General features: G+C 32.8%; 1 protein-coding gene across 1 annotated transcript; it reads right to left on the minus strand.

Annotated features, from left to right (window-relative positions):
* Window positions 1–5,518: 5,518 nt before the first annotated feature.
* On the minus strand, window positions 5,519–10,530 carry LOC119833428 (tenascin-like). The gene is made up of 6 exons (XM_038357423.1): window positions 10,380–10,530; window positions 8,634–8,768; window positions 7,927–8,067; window positions 7,102–7,230; window positions 6,453–6,590; window positions 5,519–5,807 (listed from the first exon to the last, which is right to left on the minus strand). Exons 1-6 carry the CDS (start codon window positions 10,456–10,458, stop codon window positions 5,692–5,694), a joined length of 738 nt encoding a protein of 245 aa, XP_038213351.1. The 5' UTR covers window positions 10,459–10,530; the 3' UTR covers window positions 5,519–5,691.
* Between the last annotated feature and the right edge of the window lie 586 nt (window positions 10,531–11,116).

The following is an 11,116-nucleotide window of genomic DNA, read 5'->3' on the forward strand; positions in this document are numbered from 1 at the left end:
CGTGGGATGAAAATTCGGCCGCTTTCAGACATGTTAAATATTCTGTTTGGAAGTAATTAAAAGTGACACGGCTGAGAGCGGTTGTAATGAACGACTTGGGTATTACCTCAGTTTTATTGATGCGATACGAACAACGCTTGACCTCAATCCAGTGAACAGATTATATTTTTAATTTTGTATATTTTTGTTTATTGTCGTCTGTTGGATAAGTCCATGTAGTCGCTTTTGTTTGTTTCAGCGTTGATGTTAAATGTCTGTGAATTTTAGACTTGCTTCTTCAAAACAGAAAACTAAAGACAATTGTTGTACATAATTTAAAAACGTAATTCAGCGGTTAGGACCACCGACTTCATAAGAAAAGTCGAGAGGAAGATCGTGTAAGAAATAAATAGGTTTTTAAATTGATCTTATTATAATCTACATCAACATTGCTTAAAACAGTGAAGAAACACATCGTGAGGAAACTGGTATGTTCAAGAGTCAAAGGTTCGATTACATATCTCAGCTAATGTGAGGATTATTGCCTGAAGTCTGAACCCTGCTATTGATGATGATGATGATGATGAATTAAAAAAGTACTACTTTATTAGATACAGCGTTTATTCCAGAACAAATATTTAAGGGGTTAAAACTAACAGGATCAACAATGGGTAATCAATTAAGCAAGAGGATTGTTACAAATTGAGCCTAAATATTTGTCGGGCATTGCGTTTAATTGTTGCAGGGTACTGATTGATAGAAAGGATTTGTTTAAAGCGATTCAGTCGGAAGGGTTGTTAGCGCTTAAGAGGATTAAGATAAATAAGATGGAACGTAATTACGATCATTTGAACGTTGTTAAATCGTTTGTTTATGATGAATCACCATTAGATCAGAACAAGGAATGTTTTAAATACTAATCATTGTCACGTCCTGCGTATTTATTTTATATTTCTTGTTGCGGCTCCTGCGTAGAATTATCATTATACGTATTTTGTAGGTATTTTAAAGTTTATCTATAAATAAGTGGGAGCTGTGGAGTGGAGCTGTCAGATATGCAGATAGCCTATCTGGTATATACATATTTCAAATTAAACCGTTACTTAAATAACTTAGTTACAAAACAATTCGTGGGTATCGAGTTTATCATTACACAAATAATACAAAGCAGTAGGAGCCTAGCAAAGCAAAGTTCTTCAGAAAAGGTTTCTATTCTCTATTAAGAGATAGTCACGTTTTCAGGTAGAAACCTTTTGTAATTAAGGGCGATATTAACACGGAACTAGTGAGCAAATGCCGTGGCGTCGGTATTCCGATATTGCGGACCCATTTGCGATCGTTCGGCTGATACGAAATATTCGGCATAGCTTGCTACGTATGCTTCCTCTAGTCTATTAACGATGTGATATTATTCTTCGGATTGTATACTTATGCGTTATGTGTTTATTGTGACTTGAAGAGTATTTGTTCAAGAAGGTTCTGATAAAATAATAAATAGGATAGCGAAATTATAAGCGAATGAATATGGAGGTAGGATTGAGGTAGAATGAGACTTGGATAATTTGCACAATTGTTCTAGCTTATTGTAATGAATTTATCTCTTTATGATCAAATATCAGAGAACTTTACTATGGACAGTAACTTTCCAGCAAAAGCTTAAAAATTTTAAAGCGTAAAAGAGTTTTCTAAAGTTCAATGTAGACAACTTTACTACTATTTTTTACTCATTATGCTTAAATAATAGATTATTTAGAGGACATTTTTCTGTTTAGAATTAAAGTTCCAAATATTTAAATATGCGACGGAAATAAATTAAATAATAAAACCTTTTAAACGACATATACCTACTTAATTAATGTGTGAAACCTTCTGAATACCATCACAGTCTAGACCATATTTCGAACCTATGTCAGAAATCGTATTTCCCGCCCAAAGTTAAGGTTTCTAAAGACCCTACAAGTATGATTAAAAAGATAGATATTAAGCTGAGGCAAGTAAATTCACAGCGGTAAATACAGATTATTTGGGTACTGAAACTCGGTGAAATGTGGTTGTACGGCAGTTGGTGTCGAGGTTTGACCACCCAGGGGATTACAGTCCAGACGATGTATATAAACTCGACTCCTATGATATATGAAACATAGTTTTGTAATACCAAAGCCTATCTTTGAAGGTTTCCTCGAGAGAGTAGCTTCGGGTAAATGATTAAACTCTTCGGGGATGCAAGCAACAAGTTCTACTTAACTGCTACAATAGTAATTAGCTGACCTGGATAACAATTAAGTTTGTCATTATGCTGAAGTCTATAAAATATATCATATTATTAATATGATAATATTCTATATTAATCAACTATTTTAATCAATAATTGTCAAATTAATAAATAGATAGCGAACCGCTTCTATTGAATGATATATTCTTTAATTCGTTTATTATATACAAAAAAGATAAAATGATTGTTGCTATAAAAAATAATCCATAATATAACGTCCCTGGTGAAATGTTAAAAAGTCCCTCCTCATTTTGGTTTGATACTCATCTCACGGCGCGTCGCGTCGCCGCGTCTTCCAAATTAATAACTTCTCACGTTTATTGCGTCACCGGACGACATTAAAACATGTCTAGGATTTATGTTGATAACTTTAGGTTCAGAGCGAAATTAATCAAGAAGCATTTGAGAATAGCTCGTAGTAAAATCATATGGAACTATCGTGTAAAATCATCTCATTCCTTCTGTTTTAAAAGTATATTACGGTTGATGGAAAAATATAGGTAAACTTTATAAACTAGAGCTAACGTGTTACATAACATTTAAAGTTAATAAGCCAGTATAATACGACTTTGCCAAAAACATTATAATTTGAAGTCCCAGGTCGATCTCTGATTAAATTTAACTCAAGCGTTCAACCCATTCGGGAGTTTCAGTCCCAAATATTAATCGTGCACAATAGAATTGAAATTAGGCCTTAACTCTAGTCGAATTGTTGAAATTTTAGCAAAAGAAATACTCTATCGAACCAAATGGAAACGAGATGCCTAATAGGTACCAATGTCACGTTCTTAGAAAATATTAAATACAATAGAATAAATATCGATTCCTGTTTTTTAGTTTTTGTAATTTGAGATCAAGATCACGCTTTTATTTATTTATTAACGTCTTCTCATGTAGTAATTGATTTTAAATTCGCTGCATTATTATTTTATCTATTTGATAGGAGTTCATTTACATTTTGCCATTGATGAATTTTTTAAATCGTTTAAATGTATCAATGCACTAATAAAATCTCTTTTTATACTAACAAGGATGACGTCACATTTTCTAGTTCATTGAGCTGAAAAATATTCTCAAGCACGCTCATGGGGGATATAAAAATCTTTATCCTATTTACTATCGTCGTAGGTTTTCAGAATTCGACAGTCGTTTAAAAATGTGACACGCTTTCATTATTAGTTTATTGTTTGTTAAATATTTGTTTAATTATTGATATTGTCTCATTAGGTATATGGAATGTTAACTTCATCATGAAAGCCCCACAAATTAATTAAAGATACATTATGCACACATTAACATACACATATTTATTCACTTTGGTTGGTAGTATGAATATGGAGAATGAGATTTTACGTGTAAGGTTTATCTTAATTCTTCTTTTATTCGTTTTTTAGAAAATTATTTAGTTTTTAATAATAATAATTAAGAGTTTTAAATATGAGGTCCAGGCAGCAATAGCTGTTACTTTAAATATATTTAATAGCATGTTTTAAATATATATAAACAACAAATGATTTTTTTATTTATTTGTTGCTTACTATTTTAAACAATATTACTTTATATTAGGTACATCAATCGTTGTAAAAAAATATTTGTAATAAACAGAAAAATACAAACGTAATAAAAATAAATGTCCATCAGTCATATTATTCACTACTAAATTTATATTATCTTTTATTCATTTATTTATCAAATTACACATGCCACTACAGTATAAGCTCAATGCGGTAACTTCATTCAATAAGGATGAAATAATTGTCAAGTCACATTTTCGTAAGCTATAATTTTTTCAACGTTTTATCAGTTTTATCCAGTAACATTAAATTAAATTAAGAACGTTCATAGCGGATTTTCAAGTGTCAAACTGCCAAAACTCAATAAACGATTTCCATTCAATTAATTTGGTTAGTAACTTGTCAAAAGTAATTTATTGACCATTGATAAGTACTTAATTATACTGTCCCCTGCAGTCGTTAATAATACATAATTTTTCAACCGTTTTTTAATAATTAATTTGTTTTTTGTTCTTCTGAGTCTGATTTGAGGTTTATAGAGAGTGGTTCAAATATTAACATACACATACTCATTCACATCTAATCCAGATTACGAATCTTAAACCAAGTATATTTTTTATTATATCCATCAGATACTCGTTACCATAGAACGACTGCGTATTTGTAATAGAACGATCAATTAACTTTAAAAATTTCAAACAAATAACGCCCAGTACCAAATTAGGTTAGGCAAATGGTCTGGGTGAAACTTTTCATTGTTAAACATGATATACTTTCGCAATATAACCGCTTTGAAATTAGATCCTCTAGCGAGCATCGAAGCTACTCAAACTATATACACTTTACTTTAGTTTAATAGGCAATTTCTATGAATAGTACGTTCGGTAGGCTTATTACTTAATTTCGCCCAACGTGAAGAGTTGAGACTTCTATACCCATATAGATAATTATAATTTGTGTACGCGCAGTTACCCCTGCGACTGTTAGTTCTTTGGAGTTAATTAAGTTAGTTGTAAGAAGGTTTGAATTCGGGTCTCTAATTAAAACTTGGCTAAATTAATATGAGTCACGTACGTTTGCCGAGCGACTTTTTGAATAAGTCGTTTGTATACGGGTTACCTAATTATTGTGTGTGAACGAGCGGAAACAATGTGGATACTTATAATGTATCGAATGAAAATAAATGTTGTATATTTGTTTTAAACATGGTTAGCTTAAATACTAGATTTATTAATAAAGACTGAGAAACATTTGTGTTTTGGTTAAAATATATTGACCTTTTATGCTGACCACCTTTAGATCTATATATGACTGATAGTATTTGTTATGTGTAAATTATATTTCATTCATAGACAACAGAGCTCCACAGAGCTAAATTAAATGATAAGTTTCAAAAAATATATTACAAATAAACGCAGGCGCTGGTGGGGTGAAAAGATTAAATACGTTCACGATACGAAATTCCGTAGCAATATATAATTTAGAGGCGTTGGAAACGGTCTTCCAATAGCAAGTGCAGGAATGAATGCTTTTATGGGTCGTAAATAGAAAATTACAGCTTGGTCGGGTCGTTTTCACTGGACGTTTGTTAATATTGAACTTCGAATCTGGTCCCATCGCTATTTGAACAGTTTATACTTTTCTCTTAAATAGTCCACTGTTTTATGGAGACCTTTTTCAAAGTTCAGTTTGGGTATAGAATGAAGTCGTTACTATCCCTATAATGTGCGTAATCCAGAAAAATATGGGTTCATAAAATATTATTTCAAAGACCTGATATTTTTTTATTGAATTAAATCTATAACTTTCTCAATTGATCAGCATGTTAACAATACATTGGTAATGTCTGATTTGCTCAACAGAGCAGACATGATCGAAAAACCTATGAATAACAAATTTAAATTTAGAATTAATTAAAAAAAAAAATTAAAAACAAATGCAGCTGCCATCCCGGCACATGCCAAAAACGTAATTGAAGCCGATGCACATGTTCATGCACGCAATTTCGTCACAGACCTGAGAGGAAAGATTTTCTTCTATATCTGAAACAAGATGCACTTTATTATTTTCGTTAATTACTCCTATACTTGTAGTAACTATATTTAACTTGGGTTTATCAAAAAAGATCTTGAAAAAGAAGGAAATTCTATCTAAACAAGTCCCAATTCCGCTACTATAAATAGGGCTCAGAGAGGCCGATTCGATATAAGCTCACCATCGCAAAATGATATATCTTCTAAGTTATTTTTTTTGTATAAAAAAAAATATATAATTATGACGTAAGTGTAAAAACATTTCAAGTTTTACATTTATGCCTTTAGGCATTTCCAAATTTTTTTCTCTATCTGCTTGGTCCTCTATTGCGCGTGACCCTATGCGCACTTTTTTTAAAAGCCTCGTTGACCAAAATACTCTCAAGTTTTATTTCATTTGACGCTCTAGGGCCGGCCCTGCCTCTGAATCGGTTTGGATGAAATTTTGTAAAGGGATAGTTTGAGATGTGAAGCAGACAAAGAAAGGAACTATACAGACGGTTCCGGGTCTGTCTATCTTGTCCATTGACCACGCGGGCGTAGCTGTGGTGGAAAGCGAATCGTATTTATAACATTACGATAGGCTTCTTTTTTCAACGCCAGACCACGAAAATTTGGTTTCAAGATTTTTTTAAGTAAATGAATTACATTTACCTCCAACGCTTAATCGGAAATTGTCGCATTTGCATCTGTTATTCACACAAGCTCCTCCGGGAAATTTGAGACGGCGGCATCTTCTATCGCACTCTCGGTAATTACAGCTGCTATATTCACTATTGATTTTAGCTGAATCTAGACGTGATGGAGAAATAACAGTGTTTATATGGTTGGAATACTTAGTATTTCAATGCAATTAACGAGAGATAATTCATTAAATTTCAAATTGCAACCTTCTATTTCGGATTATCCATGAAACTGCAATTTAACTTTTTTAAACTATTTACCTTTAATTTTTAGTTTCATAGCATTGAAATGCTTTATAAATATTGCTTGCTTTAAAAATTTACCTTTTAAATCTTTAAAAACTTGTTACTTTTACTTGTTACTTCCAGTTGATAGAAGCTATCGTATTTTAGCAATCACCCAAACAAAGCCCACTGGGAAAGCGAAACCTTTTAGAGATAAGAAGTAATCCACATGACTCTCTGGCGAAGGCTAGGGGATAGGAGGACTCTGGACATAGGTGTATCTTCATTGAGTCCAGACACAAAAATCACTCCAGTGCGACGTAAAAGTAGACATACAAAGAAACAAATATTTTTCCACATTTATAATATATAGCAAAAAAAGAAGAAAAAATTACCTTCATCGTATGCGAAATTATCACATTTGCATACATTGTTCACACACGCGCCACTAGGGAACCCGAGCCGACGACATCTTTGATTACATTCCTGGTAGTTGCAGCTTTGAATTTTAGATCTATGAATATCTGTGATCAATAACGTACTTATGTTGTGCGTTTAAATGACACATCATGTATTAAAATATTCGTCAAAAAGTGTCTAGCTATAGTTTTAATTAATCGGATGAGCATTTTGAAGTTTTTTATATTCGTAACAGCTAGTGTATTATAAAAACAATACCATCAATTATTTCTGTAAAGACATTGACATACAAGTGTGACAAAGCCTCACACACCCCACCCGGTCATCACAGGTGGTTCTGGTCGTTCACATCACAGGAGGTAATCACAGGTGAAAAACGTTTGTTTGATCGCGTTCTTCATAATCACAGCTATTTACTTATAATTTATTTGTATGAAGTGTGATTTTAAGTTTACTAAAATATATTTTTAATTATTTAAGTATTAATTTCCTGGGTATTATTCTAGATTCAGGTATCTTATAATATTAAGTAAAGTGTGCCATAGTGTAAATTTTGATATATTATGGATTTTTTCTGTGCATACAATGCGGTAAGCATTTTTTCGCTTTATAAAATCTCGGCCTCTGAGCGTAATGCCGACCACCTAATTTCGCACATACATATACGCATTTTTTCCTTGCAAGAGCGCAAACATGCAAACATTGCATTTTGATGCAGGTTTTTTAATAGATACAGTTGTACACGTGCAATGCATGCATATTGACATCCGGGTCAAAGGAGCTTAATATTAATAACAAACCTTGGCTAATTTCTTGGTTGAGGAAATTATCACACTTGCATTTGTCACCCACGCATACTCCTCCGGGAAAGCCAAGCCGTCGGCATGTTTGGTCACACGCTCTGTAGTCACAATCGCTTAGCGTTGTTTCCTCACTTCTATCTATGAAAGTGAATATGAGTTAGGACTTTAATCAACAGTCAGGAAAACCAAAGACTAAATTGCTTTTGTCAATCCTTAGCAAAACAAAAATTCTTTACATAGACAAAACGTATAAACCATTTATCTTTAACGATATAAATGAACACTTAGGTACGCATTATTGCAATGAATGTAATCAACACTAACATGTATTGCTCCCTTGAGGAGAAGGGGCTGAGATAGTGCGGGGATTTTTATGATTGAATAGCAGTTTATTGCTACGTTGTCTATTTATTTTCGAAATCTAATCTTATGTGAATATCAAAATTTGCCGCCAATTTAGGGCCTTGTGGTTTTGAGGATATTAGTTCTGTTTCTAAGGTTTTAAGCCATCTACTTTTAGGCATATGTTAATAAACGTAACGTATGTGTAATAAATTTATTGAATTGAATATATTTGAAACGCTGTCTTTATATCTAGTCTGTTTAAATTAATTATGTATTTTGTTTTATTGCTGTACTGTAAATATTAATAGAAGAAAGAATATAAGCAATTTAGTTTCTATGTATATATAATCATAACATACCAGAATCAACAAGAAATTTGTCGCATTGACATCTGTTGTCTATGCACTCCCCACTGGTGTATCCCATCCGCTGACACAGTTGCATGCATGTCGCAGGGTCGCAGTTCCAACCTTCTTTTTTATTAGCGTCTACATCTATAAATTAAATTAAAATGTTATTTCTTATGGGGTAGGGACAGAGCGATTTTGTTGACGCATCTTAATACACATCTTGGCCCTTTTTGGTTTCAGTTAGTGGTTCCACAACACCACAACTTTATCAGTCTCAATTTTATTTAACACTGCAGAGCTTGTTTGTTTGTTTGTTTGTTGGTTATTTTGAACGATCTACAGGTTCGAATGACAAATTATTTTTGTGTTGTGTATATTACCGGAAAAGTATGAAAAAACTAAACTACTAACTAAGAAATTGATACAACAATATATATAGAAATTAAAGGCTTTTAAACGGATTTTAAACGCGACTTATTCATTATAATAATATTAACACGACGTTTCGAACACTACAGCGAGCGTGGTCACGGGGCTCCCCGTTTAAGTTCTAAATGTAAAATACTGGCGCAAAATCAATCACAAGAAAATACAATGCATTACATATTTATTTATTTAAAGTCATCCGGAAATATGCAAAAATTATAATGTACACATTTTTAGAGAATCCAAACATTTCCTCAATAGCAAACGGAAATATATATTACTTTTTGTGTAACTACTAACTAGGTTACAGATGATAGTAGATAGGAGTCAGGCTGTTATTGGTATCAACGTTCGCTGAAGAACAATGAAAAATTTGCCAAAATGGAATATTCGAGTTGCGTGCGTCACCTCTTGCATGCAATCAATCAATACTGTTGAAAACATTATCAATACTGATGGGTCTGTATATTCCTGACCAATTTGTGGTCTAATCATAAATTGTTAGTTAATTGATATGGGTAACCTTAATATATTAATAGAACAATTATAGGTGAGTACCTACTTATTTATTTAAGCTTAATTATTCTCATTAATTATCGAGAATGCCTTTAGTTTTTTTGCTGATGATTATTTAACTACATTAATACAACAAGTTGTGAGTTGTTCAAAGCATATATACGTTTAACAAAGAAAACTTCTGGAACCTTGAAATTCGCTCTTTTAATTATGCACATCCACACTGCAAAACCCAGTCGTCTTACTGTATTTTGAGTCTATTCCTCTGTACCTATGAATCTACGTATGTCATATATGATTTATAAGTGATTTACATTCTGTATTGTATATTTATCGATTTGTTGATTTATTTTTTCTTCATCTATGAAGAAATGAAGAATATATATGTCGGAGTACCCTCTTGGATATTAACGAACGCAAGTGCACTTAGCCCTATAATCCAGCCCGAGCTGACATATAAATGATCACTATTTTATTTACACATTCTTTGTATTTCTTTAATTCCCTTTTATTGCGTCTCATTTTAACGTTAATATTTGTACATAATACCACGGACCGGAGAGCGCGAGATATAATTTTAACTTTATTCTTCAATTATAGCAAATAATTATCGGTAAACTACTTAAACATATAAAATTGCCTTTATTATTCGAAACCATTTCGTAAATACGAAAACGACGTAGCCCCAATAAATTGTCAGACTGAAAAAGCTGATTATTCTTTTAAAATCACGCAAATGTGGAAAACAAAAAGCCTCCTCTTAGCTAAAATGGATATTTTTTCAACTAGATACAAGAACATAGCCATACAAACCTTCATAGATATTCACAGTCACGTGTCCATTAACGGCGAATAAGAAAAGAAACAAAATATAAACACTGGAAGAAGCCATTCTAACAAATACTCAACACTCGACAGGAAGAACTGAGACATAACAAATGTACAGTAACTTTATATACCGCTTGTTCGGGACTTAACCTGATATTTTAATGAATCATGGACATGAGTCTGATTACAAATTATCTCTGAAATGTACGGTGTTGTCGCTGTCACTTCAGTGTAACCTTTAAAATAATATTTACCCTTAGAATAATAATCCAGGCTGCTTTTTAATAGCTATCGGCATATCTAAAATTACAATTTAGAAAGACAACAATAAAACACACAAAGTACTTGAAGTAGGCAACCATGACCATTCAACATCTTTCGTAAAATTGTTCGCCATTTCAAAGACAACTTAATTATTTAGACAAGTAGGTATTGTATGACTGATTATCGACAGAGGAGTGCTAGGAGACACCGCTGTAACTTAAGTTATGAACTGTTTTAGATGTAGGTTTGGGTATACCATGCCGGTCGGGTACGAAACCTCACATACTCCCGTGTCTCCCCCTCGACCGCAGACAGTGGAGTTAATTCGGTAGTCCACTCATGCAGTGGGAATCCGACATGACCCAGGGTCCCTACCTCAGGGGCCCTGGGTATGGGTAAAAGACTCCACTATAAAAAGGATAAGACTTACAGTGTACGAAATTATAAGAGGTTTTGTT

Source organism: Zerene cesonia, chromosome 17 (genome assembly GCF_012273895.1).
Source record: "Zerene cesonia ecotype Mississippi chromosome 17, Zerene_cesonia_1.1, whole genome shotgun sequence".
NCBI classification, from domain to species: Eukaryota; Metazoa; Arthropoda; class Insecta; order Lepidoptera; family Pieridae; genus Zerene; species Zerene cesonia.

What these genes read in the sequence shown, in the direction of transcription:
- LOC119833428 (XM_038357423.1), bottom strand. Translation starts at nt 10,458, where the DNA reads ATGGCTTCTTCCAGTGTTTATATTTTGTTTCTTTTCTTATTCGCCGTT. An exon ending in TAATTTCGCATACGATGAAG is followed by an intron (nt 6,591 to 7,101) that starts GTAATTTTTTCT and finishes CATCACGTCTAG; the next exon opens with ATTCAGCTAAAATCAATAGT. An exon ending in TTTCCGATTAAGCGTTGGAG is followed by an intron (nt 5,808 to 6,452) that starts GTAAATGTAATT and finishes ATCTTGTTTCAG; the next exon opens with ATATAGAAGAAAATCTTTCC.